The following is a 22,958-nucleotide window of genomic DNA, read 5'->3' on the forward strand; positions in this document are numbered from 1 at the left end:
TGTATTACTTTGCCCAGGGGCCCATGATGTTATTAAGATGGCCCTGCATCCCTCCATACATATATGTGCAATGTTCACTGAAATGTGTTGCACCACAAACAGATAACAGTGCCTAAGAAATGCAGGAGGTAATGATTTATGTTTAAAAAAGGATCAGAAAACCACATAAAGAACATCAGCAAACTCAGCTGGAGTTAGATCCAGCAAACTCTGTCTTCCATATGTTATGTGAAATATTAAAATACATTAGATCCAGAGATTTCACAAGGGAATGTTTGCAGGCTCTGCCAAAACAACCTATAAGGGATTACCAGCAGTGGTCAGCATTACATAGAGCATAGTGCTAAGGCTAAATGCTTTACATAGCAGAGATGACTTCATCCACAGCTGACTGCTGTCTCCACTTCAGCAGAGTAGAATTCCAGAATTTGCCTGTACCATTGACAAGGCTGATACTTCTGCTGCCAAGTTGTAGGAAACTAGAGTAACCTTTTGGCTGAATAGCAAAATACCATAGTAGTTGAGGGAATACATGTCACACCCAGGATTAAAGTATATGTCCCAAAGTGACTTCCTGTTTATAGCTATATTTTTTTTTTTTAATTGTATGCATCATCCTTAAATAAATGTTCACAAGTGAGCTATATGGCATAAAATGTGTAAAATATTTTGTGTATTACAGCTGTATATTTTAATCTATTTCGTCCCAACTCCCCAACAGTGGGAGTTAGGAACATACATCTTTTATTTTGACACACCTAAGGATCTATTCACACAAGTCTGCGTGCTAAACCGCAGCAGTTTAGTGTGCGGCCAGCATCCATTTTGGCTGAATTTCCTTGTGGCAAGAGCAGTGTGATGTGCGTTTAATCGCATCACTCTCTTTTTTTTGGAGTTTGAACTTTATGTGAACACTTGCTGAGCGTTGACATGCAGGGCCATTCAGAGAGGTGCAATATTATGCAAACATGTTGTATAACATTGCACAGCTCTGGAACACAGAGAAACATCACATTCTAATGTGAACATGACACACATAACTATTGTTTTCTGTGTGTCATTGCAGTTACTTGCGTTTATCTACAAGAAAAAAATACAAGTAATTGTAATTAAATCATCACTGGAACAGTTAGTTATTTTCCAATGTCCAGGGGGTTCAGTTGACTAGTATAAATACATGTGTATCTGGAAAGTCTAACTTCTGGTCAATAATGTGGCATAACTTTCACAATGCGTAATAATACAACAACAATGAAACAATGCTGAACTTGCAAAGTTTCTACCTAAAGCCTAGTATACACGATCAGAAACTTGGACAAAAAATACCACTTTTAGAGAGATCGTATGATAATCTGATCATTAGTACACAGCTTTCGAGAGCAGATCACGTCAGTTCATCTAGAAATTATCCAAAGGGACAAACAAGAATTTTTTTTTCATACGATATCACAATGAACGATTAGTTTAATAAGTACAATTTTTGTCAGCAAAAAATCGAGAGAGCAAGACCACGCATGCTCAGAAACAAAAGAACATATTACAATACAATACAACACATTGCATCACTTTCAAAGTTGTATTCTGTCAAACGAGAATGTTTGTAAGTTTAGTAACCTCTTCATTTTTGATATGAGACTAGCATGCAAAAAAAAAAAAAACGGACGATCATATGTCCACTAAAGTCAAATTATTTTTCATTTAAAAATAACAAACATGTTATACTAACCTGCAACGAGTTATGGTTTTGTACAGTGCAGCCCAGATGCTTTACTTCTCGGGTCCTTCACCAGTGCTCCTGGCCCCTCCCTCCTGTTGAGTGCCCCCACAGCAAGCAGCTTGCTATGGGGCCACCCAAGCCAAGCCGCTGCTCTTTGTGTCCATTCAGACACAGAGCCACAGCTCAGCTCCCTCGCCTCTCTCTCCTCATTGGCTCACTGACTTTGACTGATAGCAGCAGAGGCCAATGGTACTCCGCTGCTGTCTCGGCAAATGAGGAGGGAGAGTCCTGGACAGCCGAGACTCTTATGCAACATCGCTGGATCAAGGTCGGGTAATTATTAGGAGGGGCTGCTGCATGCATAAGGTTTTTTATCTTCATGCATAGAATGCATGAAGATAAAAAAATCTTCTGCCTATAGAACCACTTTATGAGAACCAATTCAGGGATAGTATGAAAAATTCACTGAAAAACTGGCGAAAGAAGTAGAGAAAAATACAATTCAACACATTATAAATAGCCTCCTAAATGTTATACCTAATAAACTGAATAAGTTACAACATGTCCAGATGTCCTTTTTTTTTTTTTTTTTGATACAATGGGGAAGAGTAAAATGTAGGACTTTTTTCCTCTCTTGCTTTCCCTGTGATGCCTGTAATGAGGGATGAGGATCTCACTGTGATGACACAGAGATCAACAAAGACAGATTTAAAAGTTTTAACCCTTTGCCATTCTAAAAAAAATAATTCCCATTTGAGAGCTTTCACGTTGCTTCCTGTCCTGAAAGGAATTGAGGGAAAGATCCCTCTAATATTGACAGACAGCAATAAAAAATCAACAAAGATTCTAACCCTTTTCTGTTCAAAAAAAAAATGTTTTGCCTTGGGTTGGACCTTTAAAGCATAGGGGGCTGCTAGGTATTAAAGTAATGCCTACCGAAAATAATGCATTAGCCAAAATGTTTATAAAATAGGCAAACAACTCTAAAAAACTGCTTAATGAAAAAGATGTACATGACAACCAATCACATTTAGGCCAGGCTGACTGGCATCTTAGCTTGACTCCAAACATTGACATTCATGTTTGCTCAGAGACCAATAAAGCCTATGACTTAACTTTACATTTTCTGCTTCACGGTACACAGTATAAGCTTCTTCAATTGCCAACGAGAAAAGTCATTAAAGTAAGACTGTTTCCTATGGACTACCCCACTTTTTCCTTAGAATCAGAAGCAAAAGCAGCACTGAACTCCAGACTGAAATGAAGGTTCAATATTTTTCTTTTGAAGTTTTCCATCAATTAAGTCATGTTATTGTAATGATTTGCCTGTGGACTCAGCCACTCCTGTACAAAAAAAGAATCAAGTGTATCTAAAAATATTAATTACCCTGCTCTTAGAGGAAAGAATTGAACTGTGCACCGGATCAATTCAGCTTAAGCTAAATCATCGGTTTTAGTTTTCCTTTGTTTACAAACCTGGAAACCCTTTAGGATTTATTAAGATCACATTTTCCAGAAACTACTGACTGCTGTTTAAAAAGAAACAGATTTAGAATACATTTTGCAGAGTGCACATCACATATATGCACTGGAGGCCTGTGATCAAAACAAGACAGATTGTTTTGATTTTACGGATAATAACATAGAAAGACAATATGAATCATTATGAGAAACACTACATCTGACACTTCAAAGCTACTAAATTAACACTGTCTCAGAGGCAATGCCATAAATACAATTAAAGAAAACTAGATATTGCCTCATGTTGCACTAGAAATAAACAGAATGTAATTGATTAATACATTGCAATTCTTCCTATTTCTAACTTGTGTATGGGTTATATTTGTTATTATTAATGCTATTACTTAAAGCGTTTGTTAACCGTGTAAAAATAAAATAAAGATCCTGTTCCTTTAAAGCATGTATACATCACGGTGCTTGTGCTGTGTAATTTGGCCCCCTTTATCACCCGTAATACCTGGCTGATCCTGTCTAGTTCTGTTCTCCCTCCTGTAAACTGACCACAGTGTATCATGGCTGCTGAGCCCCGACACTGTGGTCAGTTTTCGTGCCTCCGTCATCCACAGCCTGCTATCTGTCTCCTATGTGCTCACTCCCCCCCTCCCTCCCTGCCTGTCAGCTCATGACAGTGTTCACTCCTGCAACTCCTGCTGCTCAAATAACTTTCACACCTTCATACCATCCACTCTGTCTTCTAATCCTGTGTGCCTCTGTGTGAGTGATTTATAAAAAAAAAAAGTCTGCTATGCCTCATTTCACAGCTCTTCTCAGTGATCACATGATCCACCATCTCTCCCTCTCTCCTCTCCTGAGTGATGTCAGCAGGGGAATCTTGGCCCCGCCCACTGCATCTGTTAGACGGGGAGAAGAGAAAGCCAGCTGATCATGTTATCGCTGAGAAGAGCTGTGAAATCAGGTAAAGCAGGTTTTTTTTTATATAAATCACTCACACAGAGGCACACAGGATTAGACCACAGAGGGGATGGTATGTGAAAGTGGCCTACCAACCACTTTAATTAAATCTGGAGCATAAGAAGATGCCCTGTATACTTATGCTGCCCACTAGTGTGTTGACAAAACTAGAAAGGTCCAGAACTATCAGTAGGTGCAGGATGATAGTGAGACTTCCTTGGGGACCGCCTCAAGACAAAACAAATTAGTTTTCTGACACTAATGTCCCATACACACGGTCGGACATTCCCACCACAAAATTTGTCTGATTTTTTCAGACGGATTTTGGCCGAAACTTGTGTTGCATACACACGGTCGCACAAAGTTGTCGGAAAATCTGATCGTTCTGAATGAGGTAACGTCAAACACGTACGTGGGAACTATAAATGGGCCAGTAGCCAATAGCTTTCATCTCTTAGTTTATTCTGAGAATGCGTGGCACTTTGTCTGTCGGAATTGTCTACATATGATCGGAATTTTTGCAATCAGATTTTACTGTCGGAAAATTTTAGATCCTGCTCTCGAACTTTGTGCATCAGAAAATCCGACAGAAAAAGTCCCATAGAGCCCACACGTGAACGGATTTTCCGACAACATAATACAATCGGACTTTTCCGACCGTGTGTATGGGGCATTAGAACAAAGGGGTCAAATCACTAACATTTATCGCATGTGATAACACAGACATCTGGCTCGTTTGCATACATTATGGCATGCATTATGTCCAATTCCTAAAAAAATAATAATGATTATGCTGTATTTACGGCAAAAAAAAATGTGCTGGTAAATATCGTTTGAAAAGCTCTGAAGTTAAATTCACAAACGGACCAGAGAGTAAAAAACATGCAACATTTACGACCAGGGTTTTGTGGTATTACATGCAGTATTTGTATTTGCAGTATTTGAGACCCTTGTTCCCATCAACATGGGGACAAGGTGTTTTGGGGTGGGTGGGGGGGGCAAAGCCTCCCCTGCCCACAAGCACCCACCCCCCATATATGGTTCGGGGGGCGCTCACTCCCCTTTCCTGAACTGCCAGGCTGCATGCTTGGATAAAGGTCTGGTATGAATTGGGGGGGGGGATTCATAATTTTTAATTGACAGCATGTTTTTTTTTACATTCAGCTGTCAGCTGACAGCTGATGAGTCATCAGTTAATAAGGACTCAGTGGCCGGCTTCCCGGACCACTCCTTAGCACCTGCTCAATGCGGTAAGTTTTCACATTAAATAATGCGGTAATTACCGCTAAATCACAAATCACACAAAATTCTTAATGCGGAGTTCCACTCACTTTCTGTTGATTAAAGGTCAGCAGCTACAAAAAGTGTAGCTGCTGTCTTTTAATAAACAAACACTCACCTGTCCCATGAAGCAGCGATGTGGCCGCCCAAAGCCTCGGTTCTCTCCTCCGCCTATCCCAGGCGCAGGGAGGCGGCCTGAGCGGAAGTGGGAGCTGGGTACATGTCAAAATTAGGTACTCACTCCCCCCCCCAAAAAAAAATTGCATGCCAAATGTGGCATATCAGGGGCTTAGGAGTCTTTACAGTGTAAGTTCCACTTTTGGGTGGAACTTCTCTTTAATGAATAGAACACTTGCATAATTGTTACCGCATGGAGTATTTTGCTGCATTTTATTAGCTGTTATTTAACTCTTGCCGTGTACACATGATCGGAATTTCAGCCAGCAAAAGACCGATGAGAGTTTTTCGTTGGAAAATGTGTGTGTACTCTGTTGGTCTTTTGCTGGCCAAATTCCAGCCAGCAAAAGATTGAGAGCATGCTCTCAATTTTTTTTCGGTTGGGAAAAGTTCCTATCCGAAAATGCGATCGTTTGTGGCAATTCCGACGTGAAACAATTCTACGCATGCTCAGAAGCATTGAACTTCATTTTCTCGGCTCGTCATAGTGTTGTACGTCATTGCATTCTTGACAGTCATAATTTCAGCAAACTTTTGCGTGACCGTGTGTATGCAAGGCAAACTTGAGCAGAATCCCGTCGGAAAAGCCGGCATATCTTTTTCCGATGAGATTGATATGCAAACAGTTGTTATCTATCTATATATCTGTCTATCTATCTTTCTATCCATCTATCTATCTGTCACAGAACTTATGTATATTGTCATTTAAGACATATAATAAATCAGTAACTTTTTAATGGTTGTCATCAAATTGTATGCCAATTGTATTAGTGCACTTATGCTATATATTGTTTGACTTATGTTGCTTCTATATAAGCTGGTGTGAGAGGGGGATTCAGTGGAACCTAAAGTACAAAAAAAGAAAAGTACACCTGCTACGTCAATGATAAACAGGACAATTTTCAGTTGTAGAGACTAACCTTTTATTATTATTATTGCAACAATAGAGAGACATTAAATAAGTACAGCCAAAGCTTGTTTGGCTGCACTTCTCCTGTGGAACACAGGAGTGCAGTTCGTTCTGCACTGTGACTTCTGTGACTCGTCTGCTGACATCACTGAGCCGGTCCAGGCTCGGACAAGAGCACAACACTGGAGTTGGGATCCGCCCACATGCATGGACCCACACCCGGCTCAGCCTCTCAGTGAACTGCTGAGAGCCTGAGCTGGCCGCTCCCGATCCCTCCACAGCCCCGCGCTCCAGTGAGGGAGGAAGGGGCAGAGCAGATAGCGGTTACTGACAGTCAGCAGCTCTCTTTACAGGGAGCCCTGGGTACCAAACTATCGGCGGTGTTACATTGCTCGGTTCTCACTGTTAGAGCCGGCAAGGACAGATGCAGCATCCACCTTGGAAAGTATAAATCTGCAAAAAAAACAAACCCCATACTCTTTTTTTTTCATTTTGGACAGTAAGGGAGGGTTATAACCCCTGTTAGCCCCCGTTCACACTGATGTTCCAGTCTACTTGTGCTTCTGCTTCTATTACTAAGAGAGAGAGAAGTGTCCTCTGCTAACAATACTGGATGGTTTGGCATATCCCACATCACATCTAATCCCATTAAAAGTTTCTACAAGCAATAAAACACAAAAGTACACATCCTTAGACTGCTCAATGAGCCGGAGAGAATGGATTGTTGCTGTGTACATGGCTGCCATTGCACTGTTTTGGGAAAGAACCTACAGCCCCTGCGAGGATAGCGTTACACAGCAAACATAGTTCATTTTACTCTTTAATAAATCAAGCTCAGAGACAGAAATCAACATATCAACAAAGATGATAAAGACCAATTACATCACTCTTACTGGGGCTTATTTAGAGGTGCAGTGTATAGGAAGAATGAATATCCTCACTTGACGACAAAAACAAAAAACACTCATTGGTTAATATGGATTTTTACAATTTGCCTAAAGTCACTGCATTTGCACTCCCGTTAAATAAGCATGATAACATCTCATTTGTTCAAACGAATATTTACATATTAATTCCATAATTAATGTTAAAATGAAAACCAAAGTTATAATTACAATTCCTTACTTGTTCTCATTGCTGGCATCATATCGAGGCATGGGATCATAGTCATTGCCATTGATATCAGTGCTGGCCAGAGGATCCTACAGCCAAAAAAAGAAAAAAGCTAAATAAATCATAAAATCATTATTAAGCCATTATCTCACATGGCTCATGCATATATTAAACAGTTCCACTCAGCACGTAATTAGGTTAGCAATTGTCCCTGTGCATTTCTGATGATTTGCAGGCTGTCAAGTAAAGGAATTCACCAACTGGCTTGTTTGTGAAAAATTTAAGATGGCAGAAAGCCCCATGATGATCTTAAAGTAGTTTATAGATTTTATTGCATTGCAACATGCAAACTGTTGCTCATTCAAACTAAGGATGGGTTCACGTACAGTATCTCACAAAAGTGAGTGCACCCCTCACATTTTTGTAAATATTTTATTATATCTTTCCATGTGACAACACTGAAGAAATTACACTTTGCTACAATGTAAAGTAGTGAGTGTACAGCTTGTATAACAGTGTAAATTTGCTGTCCCCTCAAAATAACTCAACACACAGCCATTAATGTCTAAACCGCTGGCAAAAAAAGTGAGTACACCCCTAAGTGAAAATGTACAAATTGTGCTCAATTAGCCCTTTTCCATCCACTGAGTCATGTGACTTGTTAGTGTTACAAGGTCTCAGGTGTGAATGTGGAACAGGTTTGTTCAATTTGGTGTTATCACTCTCACTCTTTCATACTGATCACTGGAAGCTGAACATGGCACCTCATGGCAAAGAACTCTCCCAGGATCTGAAAAAAGAATTGTTGCTCGCTTCTAAAGATGATGCACAAGAAAGCCCGCAAACAGTTTGCTGAAGACAAGCAGACTAAGGACATGGTTTACTGGAACCGTGTCCTGTGGTCTGATGAGACCAAAATAAACTTATTTGGTTCAGATAGTGGCAAGCGTATGTGGAGGCAACCAGGTGAGGGGTACAAAGACAAGTGTGTCCTGCCTACAGTCAAGCATGGTGGTGGGAGTGTCATGGTCGGGGCTGCATGAGTGCTGCCGACACTGGGGAGCTACAGTTCATTGAGGGAACTATGAATGCCACCTTCTGTGTACTGTGACATATTGAAGCAGATAATGATCCCCTCCCTTTGGGGATTGGGCCCCTGGGCACTATTCAAACATGATAACGACCCCAAACACACCTCCAAGATGATCACTGCCTTGCTAAAGAAGCTGAGAGTAAAGGTGATAGACTGTCCAAGCATGTCTACAGACATAAACCCTATTAAGCCTCTGCGGGGCATCCTCAAATGGAAGGTGGAGGCGCGTAAGGTCTCCAACATCCACCAGCTCTGTAATGTCTGCATGGAGAAGTGGAAGAGGACTCCAGTGGCAATCTGTGACGCTCTGGTGAACTCCATGCCCAAGAGGGTTAAGGCAGTGCTGGAAAATAATGGTGGTCACATAAAATATTGACACTTTGGTCCCAGTTTGGACATTTTCACTTAGGGGTGCACTCACTTTTGTTGCCAGCAGTTTAGACATTAATGGCTGTGTGTTGAGTTATTTTGAGGAGACAGCAAATTTACAGTTATACAAACTGTACACTCACTACTTTACATTGTAGCAAAGTGTTATTTCTTCAGTGTTGTTACATGAAAAGATATAATAAAATATTTACATAAATGTGAGGGGTGTACTCACTTTTGTGAGATACTGTATATCTGTGTCCACTTTTGTGCATGTTTAGTGTTTTTTTTAACTTGCATTGTAGTGCATTTTACATTTGTTTTCATTATTCAATTGGGCATCACAGCACATGAAAATGCACAGAAAATCAGATAAGCTTCATCTTTACCAGTACAGTGCATAGATGTAAGTTGGCTCATTGGATTCAATATATTTTTATGACACATGCCTTTTTGTGTGTTCAAAAACACACATAAAAAGCATGGGTGTGAAACGAGCCTGAAAAAACACTAAAATTCAGGGAGCTGTTTTTGCTGCAAAAAAGGTATCCTATAATACAGTATGCAAATATTTATGTATCAATATTTTAATTAACCACCTCAATACCGGATGCTTTCACCCCCTTCCTGCCCAGACTAACTTTAAGATTTTAGAGCTGTCCCAATTTGAATGACAATTACTCAGTCATGCAACACTGTAACCAAATACATTTTTATTATTTTATTAAAGCTTTCTTTTTGTGATATTTAATCACTGCTAGTTTTTTTTTTTTTTTTTTTTTGCTATATAAACAAAAAAAATATATTGAGATTTCTCATACGCAGCATAGGCATAGATAGAATAACACCCCAAAACACATTCTGATACTCCTCCTGGGTATGACAATACCATATATGTGAGACTTTATTACTGTCTGGACTGATTATGTACTGGATACAAACCAAACAACTGTGTCAAAACCAACATACTGTTGTACAGTGGTCATGGAATATAGCTATAGAGTCCGTAGATGGAACAAATCTCAGCCGGTTCAGCAGGGACCAGCAGAGATTCAATCCATTTATGGTCAGGCTGGTTATACTGAAGTTGATTCACTGGATCTTTTGCATGCAATCACTGTCGGTTGCTATAACAGTGATCATTGTGTTCTGCTGGCAAGGAAAGCTCCCCACTGGCAGAACACAATAGTGCTGCGGGAGAGATTACCCCATCAACATTGACTGTGTTGATGGTCAAATCGGGTGATTTTCTTTCCTACAACCAATAATTTTGAATCATCTATGGCTTGCCTTAGTATAGCATCACCTATAGCAGTCCCAGTTCCTATAACTCAAGCAAGCCTAGCCTACTGGTATATAGCTGCATAGACATGGTCAACAAAAAGGCAAATGGTCAGTCCAGGCAGCACGCAGAAACCTGGTCAATAAACAAGCCAGAGTTAGTACATGTTGTGGCTGTGACCTTTGCCTCACAGCTGTGGCAGGAATTATACCTCCTGTACTCCCACCGATTGTGACTCATTCAAGCGAATGGAGCTGCTTGTGCAGGGTCCAAGGGGTTAAAGCAGGTGGTGAGGAGGCAATATAATCCCGCCGACTGATCAACGTTCTCCTCTACTCCTGGTCCTTACATTGAGGCTTGCGGAACTTATGCCGTCAGGTGACTGCTTCTGCTTCAATAATTGGCCTCTGAACCTGTGAGGGCCAATTGGTTCTCAATGATTTTTTTTTTCATTCATATTTTTCTTATTACTATTTTTTATTATTAGTATTTTTTATTATTAGTATTATTTCATATTTATTTTATTTTTATATCATTTTTATTTATATACAGTCTAATTTTTTTTGGGTCTTTTTTTTGGTTTTGCTGCTAAAAATGAGAACTATTGGGTGGTACTATTTTGGTTAATGGCTATCACAAGTTTTATCCATATGCGGGGCAATTATAATATGTGTGCATATGGTTAGTATAGCACATTTAAGGGATTTGGTTCACATATTTATGCCCTATCTAGGGTATTCTGATTCACTTTATATATGATGTGTTTTTTTCGTTCTGTATTTCATGTACATATACATGGGGAATACAGAAATAATATATATTTTTTCATGTATCACAAGTTTTTTTGGGTATAGTACAGCTTTAAGATTAGCTTCATATATTTATCATTTAGACACATAGGGATTAATGGGTAGATACGTGGGTAATATTGGTATTGTATCATCATTGTCCTTTATGGGATACAATATTAATACAATTAGGTTAGTAAATATATACATATATTTTTTTTAGTTTCTTTAATTAAATTTTTAGGTGCCAACATTTGTGGAACAGTCTGGGGAGTGACATCCGCGTTACAACGTTCCTTTCATTTTTGCCCTTATATTATGTTGGGAGATATGGTTGTTTTGCCCACAACTAAGATGGTTTCATCTGCCGGACCTCTATGTCTCAGAACGAGGTCTGGCCCTATTTAATGGTTGTGCGTTGCGGCGGGCCCGTTCCCCATTGAAAACGTCACATATGACGAAACGCGTATGGGAGGGCACACTGTGATATCACCACGTGTTACGAGATAAGGACGGGCTCTCCTTTTGCCAGCCGGCTTGTTTTTATATGCGAATATTTCTGGTTTTATGTAACTGCATTTCTATTATAATTAAAAGAGCAGTGAAGTTTTTTACACTATGGGAGGCTTCTTTTCTTTCTATATTATGAACGTGCAATTTGGGTACTGATGAAAATGCGGAGCGGTATGTGATTCTTCAATATATGGATCGTTTGTTCCTGAATGACAAAGTGTTTGGTGAAGGCGAGGAGCTGTCAGTGGCTTGGGATCATAAACGCTCCTTGTGCTTTTACCGTCTAGTAAGCGCACTTATTTGTCGGTGGCTGGGCACAGTAGCGATAAGGAAGTGTGGAATCACTGTGGTGCAATCGTTTTCCTTTCCTGAATAACATAAACTTTCCATGGACTTTTTCTTATAGCGTTGGTTTATTGATTTGTTTTTTTTTTATTATTTGGCGCAGCTCTTTTTTCAAATTTCTATCTATCTCAATGATTGGTCTGTATTCCTATGTAGATAAATATATATATATATATATATAAATACTTGTAAGCAATGTGGGGGAGCTGTTATATGCCCCAGTTGAAGGCCTTTTTGGACGAAACGCATCGGGCCAGGCTTATCGCTCTCCACATTGCCCTGAATTTTATCCTGTGATCCCAGTTTTTATATTTATTGCTGTATGCTGGTTTTTAGAAGTGAAAAACCCAATTTTTTTGACCTACACCATATGAAAGCATTTTTTCTTTAAAGTTTCCCTGTGGTCCAGCCAGTCTCTTTACATCCAAAATCCAGTCTTGGTGTTCCTCCCATCGGAAGTTCATTTGGTGGTCACCCACAACATCTCTGGATCCCTTGGAGTTCCGTCTACCTGCAGAGTTCGGCACCTTTGCTTTTATGACTCGCTGTAGCTGACATTTGAGTTCACCTGTTCTGGTAAGAGTATATATACTTTTTCCCTTTGTTGAAGCTGTACCATCTTTCATGCTTCCTATGCCGGATAGTGCCAGCTTATTCCATCCTTGATTTATCATCATTTGGTGGTTGACGCATAAGGCCCCTTTCAACAGATTTCTTCATTCATTGGACTTTTTCACATTTCCATACATATCACATTTGTATATTTGATTTTTGCACCATTTCACTTATATCACGATATATGTGTTCACTTGTTAGTGCCACTATTTCACCATTCACGTTTTATATGTTTATCACATTGTTTATGTATCTGCTTTTTTCTTGACACTTGAAGTTAGCGCAGTAACCCCCCCATCAACAATATAATCCATTCCACTGCCTGGCAAATGCTCTCTGAAGAGCAATCTGAATATGAATGGCTCTTCAAAGAGCATCGCACAAGTGAAAAACTCCTTATGGTGACACTGAGACTGCTGTGGCTGTGATCAGGGACAGTGAAACTGGTGGGGCAGTGTTCAGGGACACTGTAACTGGTGTGGCGGTGATCCGGGACACTGAAAGCCCCGGTTACACAGCCGGGTTGGTGTGGATTATTGCTGCTGGAATGACTGCGGTCAGCAGCAGCCGCTCAGCCCCTTTAAACTAATGGCGGGTTAGCATGAGTAGTGCAGTTTCACCACAGGGGCACTGTACTACTTTGGGAAGGTCATCAGGATTATTTTTTTTTTTATACTGTGATTGCTGTTGTAGTAATTATTGCTGTAACAAACAATCATTTTAACTGCCATGAATGGCTTTAATTGATTGGCCCTGTACGCCATTTGATCACTGTAACCAATCACAGCATCACAATAGTAAATAATGAATTGTGAATTGCTGCCATTGATGACAGCTATTTACTTGGTGATCATGTGATTGCTGTGATTGGTCACAGTGATCACGTGGTATCTGGACTGAACATATCGGCCCAATGCCGATCACTCAGTCCCACTGTATCTGGTGGACATAGCGGTTGGAGATCTTACCACAGCTCCCCCTCCATGGGGTGTGCGCAAGGTGGGAGGAAATCATATGACGTCCACACAGGATGTGAGAACACCTATCTGGCTGTCTGTATATAAAGTCTATATTTAGCCCATTGTGGTGGACATACCTCCAAAGGGGTTTCAGGGACTGGGTTTCATAGCAATGTACTATGGCCCTAGACTTGTATAACACCCTGCGACTAACTCAATGCATTGTACCAACTGACAAGTGAGCACCTACGCAGGATCCAGCATGGAGTCTGGGTATGGTTCCCATCCTTTTTACAGAGGTTACAGATATTAAGATATACTGCTTCTGTACACATTAGACAACAGCAAGGGTTGAAACGTGTTCAATGACTGTGAATGCTCCTTCTGTGACGTCGGCAACAGGCGGAGGAGGACGTTCCCTGTCCTTGTGGCCACTTCCGATTAGACAGATAAGTCCTGTATTCAATACAGCGACACCCAGCGTTTTACACCAACTCTGCCTTTTTCCCAGTCAGACTCCGAGCCCCGGTGCTGCAAATTTTTTCACTTTCGCCTATTTCCTACTTGCTCTTGTGAGTGCAACTTTTTTTAATAAAGAGTTTGTCTTTAGTACTACACTTTGGTGGCACTTGCACCTGTATTCTCTCTCCTCTTGCATCGTAGCCGTGACACTTTTGACAAGGTGTCCGCTATGTACAAATTTAGTTTTTCCTCAGAACAGTAAAGGGGTTCTGAGGCGGCGTACACACGGACGGACTGTCTGCCCAAACTAAGTTCGTCAAACAGTCCGCTCAAACTTTTGAATGAACGAACTTGCCCACACACGGCACTTTTTGAGCGGAGTAATACGGCAAACTAAGTTCGTCGTACTAAGTCCGCGCAACTTTTGAAATGAACGGACTCGCCCACACACGCGGAGGACAGTCCGCTCATTTCGAGCGCGTGTCAAGGTAGGCGGGGCCCGTGACGGAGACGTCGCGGGCTCCGCCGCCTGGAATGTACTTAAAGGGGAACCCCAACGCCGAAGAAAAATCGGCGCGGGGGTACCCCCCAAGTCCACAACAGACCCTTGTCCGAGCACGCTACCCGGCCGGCCAGGAAAGGGGGGCGAGCGAGCGCGCCCCCCCTCCTGAGCCGTACCGGCCCCCCCACCCCAAAGCACCTTGTCCCCATGTTGATGAGGACAAGGGCCTCTTCCCGACAACCCTGGCCGTTGGTTGTCGGAGTCTGCGGGCGGGGGGCTTATCGGAATCCGGGAGCCCCCTTTAATAAGGGGGCCCCTGGATACCGGCCCCCCACCCTATGTGAATGAGTATGGGGTACAATGTACCCCTACCCATTCACCTGTAAAATAAAAGTACCCCAAAAAAAAACACAACACACGAGATAAAATATTTTATTGCACAGCTCCGGGGGTCTTCTCGCCGGACTCCTCTGCTATCTTCTTGTAGCTCTTTTGCTAGCGGAGGAGTCCGGCTTTCTTCCTCCCCGCCGCCGGCCTCTTCTCCCGACTTCGGGGGTCTTGTCCCCCTCTTCGGTTCTTCTGCCGGGCCACCGCGCCTTCTTATAGCTCTTTTAGAGGCGGTGGCCCGGTCTTCTGTCGCCGCCGTCGCCGCCTTCTGTTCTTCTTCTTCTTCTTCTTCTCCAGGAGATGTTGACACGACGCTCTCTCCGGCCGGAATGCCAGAGCCGCGCTGCGCTGCCACTTATATAGTGACAATGGGGCGGTGTCACATGGTATATGTCACATGGGTTGGTCACATATTGACCCCGCCCCCTTATGATGTCATAGTCCCCATGTGACATCAACCCATGTGACCAACCCATGTGACATATACCATGTGACACCGCCCCATTGTCACTATATAAGTGGCCGCACAGCGCGGCTCTGGCATTCCGGCCAGAGAGAGCGTCGTGTCAACATCTCCTGGAGAAGAAGAAGAAGAAGAAGAACGGAAGGCGGCGACGGCGGCGACAGCGGCGACAGAAGACCGGGCCACCGCCTCTAAAAGAGCTATAAGAAGGCGCGGTGGCCCGGCAGAAGAACCGAAGAGGGGGACAAGACCCCCGAAGACGGGAGAAGAGGCCGGCGGCGGGGAGGAAGAAAGCCGGACTCCTCCGCTAGCAAAAGATCTACAAGAAGATAGCGGAGGAGTCCGGCGAGAAGACCCCCGAAGACGGAAGACCCCCTGATTACAGACACGCTCGCTCGCCCCCCTTTCCTGGCCGGCCGGGTAGCGTGCTCGGACAAGGGTCTGTTGTGGACTTTGGGGGGACCCCCACGCCGATTTTTTTCGGCGTTGGGGTTCCCCTTTAAGTTCATACCAGGCGGCGGGGCCCGCAAAGTCTCCTTCGCGGGCCCCGCCTACCTGGAGACGCGCTCGAAATGAGCGGACTTTTCTCCGGGCGGGAACAGTTCGCTCATTTCGAAAGTACAGCGGACTGGCCCACACACGGGCGGACTGTCCGCTCAAACCAAGTTTCAGCGGACAGTTTTACGGAAATTCCGTAAGACTTTGTTCGTCAGACAGTCCGCTGAAACTGTCCGCTGAAGCCCACACACGAGCGGACTGTCCGCTGAAACACTGTTCAGCGGACAAAGTTGGGCGAACAGACCGCCCGTGTGTACGCGGCCTGAGGGTTGATTGTGTAGGTTTAACTTTGGCCTCAGTTTGGCTGGGCTGTGTTAGGGTTCTGCCTGGTCATGTGTACAGTTAGGTGCACATGACAGGACCAGAACTAGGCCTGCTTGGATGCTTTGAGTATCAGTTTCCCCGGAGCCAATCAGTGGGTGCATTTGGCCCTGCTGAGGAGTCTGGGGAAGGGTACTTAAGAGGCTGAAGTCACATATTCAGGTTTTCGTTCGTTGGGCCGGAGCTGCCTGTTTCTGAAGCTGGACCGGGGTAGCCCAGCAAGGGGTCCCGGTCATGGGAGCGTGTGCCGCTCCGCAACATGGTCGGTTTGATTAGCCCCACTAGACCCGCATGGTCTGGGGTAAGGATCCATCTGTTCCCAAGTTTTGGAACCGGCTGATCCGAGGGGCAGTAACTGAGGGAGGATTCAAGGCGTCCGGGTGTGCTCTCAGCTTGGAGGGGCACCCCAGCTCGTATAAGCGACCGGGGGAGGACTCTTCGGAGGAGGGCCAACAAGCTGGCATCCCAAGAAGTACCTGGTTGCTGGGTTGTCAAGGACACTAACGAATCCACGCTTTTTCCAGTACTACCAAGGAGACAGAGAACATTTCAAGTACTGAGGAAAGGTTTCTGTTCACTTTCGGTTGCAAATTTATTCAAGGTCAGAGACTTTGCAAGTTCCGAATTAAAGTGCTGACTGCCATAATCTCTGGCTAGAGATTTGTTCAGCGTTGAATCACCCAGCTGCGAGTGGCTACTCTCTGGGCTGCATTAGAGACTTCCTGATAATTAGCAGTTCAAAGTGCCTGAGTTTTCTTCACCCTTGCCCTCTGTTCCCATATTAGACTGTGTTTGTTGGATGTTACCCCTGCAAATAAAAACCTTTTTTAAAGGACTTTAATTGGTGTCAGCATCCAAAGTCATTGGGTACTAACCCTGGGAACCCCTAGACATGGAAGAACAAGCCAAGGGGAGGTAACTGGTAAGCCCAAAAGTCAAGGCCGCCCCATCGAGGGTTGTGGCCGCTACACGTGGGGGCTCGCAGTCCGGGATTTACAGTTACATCGCAGGACCTTGGAACAGAGGGTGAAGTATTTTTGAACTGCGCCATAAAGATCAGCACCATTTTGGAGAGACTTTCACTGAGGTGTGTAAGCGTGGGAGGAGTCTGTACTAAAAGCCCGCAAAATTACACAGGAGCCAGCGCCCAGTGGGAGGAGCTATGCTGATCTTTTCCTGCACGAGGCACCACATGAGAGTGTCTTGCGGAAGGAGGAGAGACAAGTTCATATTTTTTCTCGGAGCTTGGAGAAAAAGTTTTTGAGGCTGTACTGTGCTCCGGGTGTGCAGCCTGTGTCAGGACCCAGGATGCCTCTTGGAAGGGGTCCCGCAGAAATACAGCCACCTGGTTCCGTGATTACAGACACGGCATTCGACTGCTGCCGCAGGGGCGCTTCATACTCTACACTACTGGAGACATCGAAGGCCTGGGTATGTTGTGTGGGAAGTGCAACGGTCTGGTCACCAACCCTCGGTAATTTTCTAGGTGCAGGAAGTGTGGAGAGTACACTTTCAAAGTGGAGTAGTTACTCACGTCATCAAGGGCTTACCACATAGACAGGCATGACAATCGAGGACTCGGCCATTTTCACCCCTTCAGTAAAGCCTTCCACCGCGGTGACACCTGTCGTTGCTGACGTCCCAGAGATGCCGCTACTTCTGTTACTGAGACCGCTGAGGAAACCACCTTGGAGCAGATGGACACTGTTTCTACCACCACTACGGAAATTACTATGCCTCCTTTGGAGAAAGTTAGGCACACAAAGTCTTCCCGGAGTCAACATAATGCTCCGCCACCGAGTCCGGCTGCATCCAATCGGCAGAAGAAGGTTGCTTCGGAAAAAAGTCTGACCGTGAGTACACTTTTGACTAACTATTTACCGGCAGAGGAATATAGAGATTCAGAGCTAGAGTCCCTGTCGGATATGGAAGATGAGGACATTTTGGGGGTATTGCCGGAGGAGTTGTTGTGAGTTGTTGTGGGCTGGAGGGGATGATGTGGCCGCCACCTGTACAGATGTTTCGGATGGAACGCTGAGTGCGGAAAACCCCATCACGGTAAATGTGACTCTCCCTAATCACGTGAATTTGCCCACACTGAAAAGGGTTTCTGCCACGTTGGTGCAATGGTCCCCAAACTCCTGCATACCGCCTGGGGAAGGAAGTGTCCGTACATTACCGAGACTTGCAAGGTCACAGAGACTTCATCATAAGAGAGTGGCTAATGAGTACGGGTTGGAATTCCCCTATGTTCCAAGGGACATTATGACTGTTATCGAAAAGAACCGTGAGGCCTGGTACGAGGATGATGTTTGGAGCTACTTAAAAGTAACAAAGCCGCTCTGGAAAAAGGCATTTTCACCAGAACTTTATGATCGATTCCAGGGATGTCTGTTGCATTGGAGCTATGGTCGGCATATCTATTGTGATAAAGTTGTGATCTGCAGACCGGACAAGGACAGTGCTGTTTACACATCACCACTTATGATGTTCAAGAGGGTAGGGATGTCGTTTTGCTCGATCCGCAGTTTTATTAGTGAACTGTTCCTGGAGTCAAGCCTTGTCTTCAGTTTGTGTGATATTTTTCTGCTTCATAGGGAGTTACAGGGACTGTGGGGTAGATAAACAGGTGGTTACTACGGGAGTCTACATGTCAAGTTCTAAAGGCTCTCAGCCTCCAGAGTTCTGGGTTCTAAAGACTTGCAGTTATAGCGGCTCTGACCACTAGGTGGCGTGAGTCGGCAGGAAAGGAACAACAGTAGCAAGAACTTTTCTTTTGTAGCTATTAGAAAATGTTAGGGAAAATAATTGTATGTGTCTTTGAAGAAGGAAATTCCATTGAAGCAGCAGTGGAATTTCACTTTTTAAAACAAAATGTATAGTGTACAGTGTTACCTTGTATGTTGTGTTTTCTTTTTTAGGATGCACCGAGATTGACTGTCAAGCTCATCGGAGATTGGGTGGGTTAGTCAGTTAGCTGGGTGGTACATGTACAACATTTGAAAGTATTGTTGTGAAACATTAAATGTTTTAAATGTGTTTCCCTTTTTTCCCTTTCCCAACACCCATTTAAAAACTCAGGCACCGCATAGGGTTTTTCCTTTTTTTCTCTTTTTGTAAATAGGTTAGGATTTTTGCCCTGGTTGTTGCTTAGACGATGGGGACATCGTCTAAATGACTGAGGGGGATGTTTAGGTGTCCGCTATGTACAAATTTAGTTTTTCCTCAGAACAGTAAAGGGGTTTTGAGGGTTGATTGTCTTCTCTCTGGGCTGCATTAGAGACTTCCTGATAATTAACAGTTCAAAGTGCCTGAGTTTTCTTCACCCTTGCCCTCTGTTCCCATACGAGACTGTGTTTGTTGGATGTTACCGCTGCAAATAAAAACCTTTTTAAAGGACTTTTATGGTGTCAGCATCCAAAGTCATTGGGTACTAACCCTGGGAACCCCTAGACATGGAAGAACAAGCCAAGTGGAGGTAACCGGTAAGCCCAAAAGTCAAGGCCGCCTCATCGAGGGTTATGGCCGCTACGCATGCATCCTAGACAGAGTATCCCCTCCTCATTTGGGGGCTGCAGCACCCTCCTGTCAGCGTAGCATTTATTTGTATATTGTTGGCTACCCACTCAACAAATCCTCTTGAAATACGGTTCAAACTCTCCCCAGCAGGTCACATACCCCTTTCACATGTCCCTATTATCCTTGCCATATCCTCCAAACAGGAACTTAGCCCACCCCCACATGTGTCAACCTCTTACAGCCAGCATCGCTACTGCATCATCTCTGCTCCTGCAGCACTCTTTCAGTGTTCCTTCCCACCTCGGTCAGTAGTACTCCTGCTCTCACAGCCAGCATCACTCTCACTCCTGTTAAAATCAGCTCTGTCATCAGTCCCTGCCACAGGGCTCCTTATATCCTTCGCCAGCTGTCACTTCTGTCACAAGTGAGCAGCCAGTATGATCTTGTGTACACTCTGTGCCCACATTACCCCCCCCCCAGGTTGTACTGTGCCCATTGTAATTCCCCCAACATTATGCTGTGCCCACTATAATTCCCCCCCAAGTGAAGTTGTGCCCACTACAATTCCTCCCACCCCCAGGTTAAGCTGTTCCCACAATAATACAACCCCCCCAGGTTATGCTGCACCCACTATAATCCCCCCCCAGGCTATGATGTGTCCACTATAATTCCTTCCCCCCAGGTTATGCTGTGCCCACTATAATTCCTACCCCCTCAAGGTTATGTTGTGCCCAATACAATTCAGTCTGTCACAGTCACATTTGCACAGTCCTCTCCCCCCCCCTCAATTCACAGAACTCACATGTCTCATCACTCAGTCAGGGCAGCATGGAAGACTTCCCAGGCTCCAGATGACATTACGCTCTGCCCCCTCAAGCGATGCCGAACCCGTCCCTACAGCCACCAGCAGCTCCAGAAAGAGGATCTTTGAGAGTGCAGCTCGATTCCCCCAAATCTTGTTGAACAGGGGCTTGAGAGCGGGCAGTGACAGCTCCTCAAAAGCATCTCGCTGAGAGAATACACAGAGGGAAAGAGGAACCACACACTGCCGGCACTGAATGAGTCCATAGGCACTTAGGCAGCTACCACCCAAGATATGCGGCTCGGCGGCCTTGGCTTTTTGATGGATGCTTTCCTGCCTCCTCACTCCCAGCGGCCGTGGTTGCACCCGAGGTGGCAGTGTGCCCTAGGTGACTGCCTAGTTTTCCTAGTGGTAGCACTGGCCCTGGCTTATTTGGCATCACACATTAACCATTTGATTAACATTTTATTTTCACCTAACCATTTAGAGGCTCTTGACATTCAACCTGTGTATACTAGGCATTAGGCTGGGTTTACCCTGTTTCGGTTCGGGAATGCAACACATGGTAGTGGGGGTGCTGCAGTGTAGGTGCATTGCATTAGTGTAGTGGGGGTGCTGCAGTGTAGGTGCATTGCATTAGTGCACTGGGGTGCTGTTCAAAATTAAAAGCACCCCAGAGCACTGATGCACATGTATGTTACTGTAGAACATTCATTTGAACCAGACCATAAAGATCCAGAATCATGATTTATCTTTCAGTATTTTGCTTATTAAAATGAACTTATTCAGGGGAGCCTATCCCATACCCACTTAACAACTGTCCCTGAGCCACCCTTATCAAATCATTACCCGCATCTATTAACTTTTGTACCACCACGTCCACCCTTTAGAATGTAAGCTCTACGAGCAGGGCCCACCTTTCCCTTCTGTATTGAACTGTACTGTAATTGTGCTGTCCCTCCTCTACATTGTAAAGCAAACTGTTGGCGCTATATAAATTGTGTATAATAATAATAATAATTTTGCCTTCCTGCCCACTTTCAAAAGGCCAGACCATAAAGAATCCAGAAGCAAGATTTATCCTTCAGCATTTTGCGTCCCTGCTCACATCCAAAAGGCCAAAACAATAGTATCTTGCAGTTGGATCCCCATTTTATTTACTTTTAAATGAGGACAACCATTAGGGATTCATGATCCCATCACTTGGCTGTGTAATGATTACTGAAAAGGAACACAGACATTGAATGCTGGTAGGAATTTCACCAATGGAGTTGCAGAAAGATAAAAACAATTCCATGTATGATTCAGCTTGCCAGCAACCATTCGAAACCAAAATATTGGTTCCGGGTGGTGTTGACTATTTTTTTTTTTTTTTACAGATATGACACCTGCATAAAAATAAATACCCTGGGCTAGGCTCAAGTGGAAATTCAGTAACAGTGACTTGTATCACAGTTATCATTTGTAAGAACATTTGTGGCTTAATTATTGGCAGCACCGTTGGACTTTGGACTTTGTATCAATGGCTTTGATCATGTACATAATAAAAGGCTGAATTTTTCTTCAAATGTTCTCTAATCTAATACTATCAATAGGTTCAATATGCTAAGCTGTAACACCAATCTAAGGCACTCAGTTTTTAACCATGTAGTTATAATTTTAATGTCATTGGACTCAACTACAAATAACCATGTTTTGTTTAAATAAAGATACTTATCCCTGTGTTAGCTGTGGATTAAGCCTTTGGTCTTCTGGCAAATCAGGTAGAAGGCAGTCATAACTTAAATGGATTCCAAAAGTTTTCCAAATCAACAAAAACGTTGGTAACAAGAGGCTGCCATCAATGCCATACAAGTACATATAGTGAATATTTATGTCTTGAAGGCTTGTGAGATATTCTGCAAAGAAGCTAGGAAATACCATTTCCTTTACTGTTGCCTATGTTATTTCTAGCTTTGGAATTCTGCCTCAGTTTCCTCTCTGGTGGACATTACTTCTAGACTAGACCATACTTTAAAAAAAAAGTTAAAAGCTCTAGCACATATTTTAAAATATTATTTAGAACTCGATGTCTTACTACTGCTATTATATTAATTTGCTTTAGTGTAGTATTGCCTACAACAATAGAAATAATTATGATGAAAAATTATTATTTGCAACTCTAGTGAAACAAACAATGCACATAAATTAAAAAATTACACACAAAATTTTTGACAGGCAACTGAGTCAGACAACAGTCATAGAGCAAGTTAGTATCCAAAACATGCACATTATTTCCACAATATTTTACAACCATAATCTGACATAATTAATTTGCAATTCAAGCCAAACTGTTCAATAATTGCTCGT

The 22,958-nt window shown here is 43.4% G+C and overlaps 1 protein-coding gene across 4 annotated transcripts in view; it reads right to left on the minus strand.

Annotated features, from left to right (window-relative positions):
• Positions 1 to 22,958, minus strand: part of PCSK5 (proprotein convertase subtilisin/kexin type 5) — a 628,432-nt gene that overhangs the window by 423,063 nt on the left and 182,411 nt on the right. For all 4 annotated transcript variants that reach the window (XM_077474911.1, XM_077474913.1, XM_077474912.1 and 1 more), the window contains exon 5: positions 7,644 to 7,720. In XM_077474911.1, coding sequence (XP_077331037.1) covers positions 7,644 to 7,720 — 77 coding nt within the window. The remainder of the gene's footprint in view (positions 1 to 7,643; positions 7,721 to 22,958) is intronic.

The sequence above is a fragment of the Lithobates pipiens genome, unplaced genomic scaffold, assembly GCF_037356315.1.
Source record: "Lithobates pipiens isolate NorthernLeopardFrog02 unplaced genomic scaffold, aLitPip1_a1.2 Scaffold_13, whole genome shotgun sequence".
NCBI lineage: Eukaryota > Metazoa > Chordata > Amphibia > Anura > Ranidae > Lithobates > Lithobates pipiens.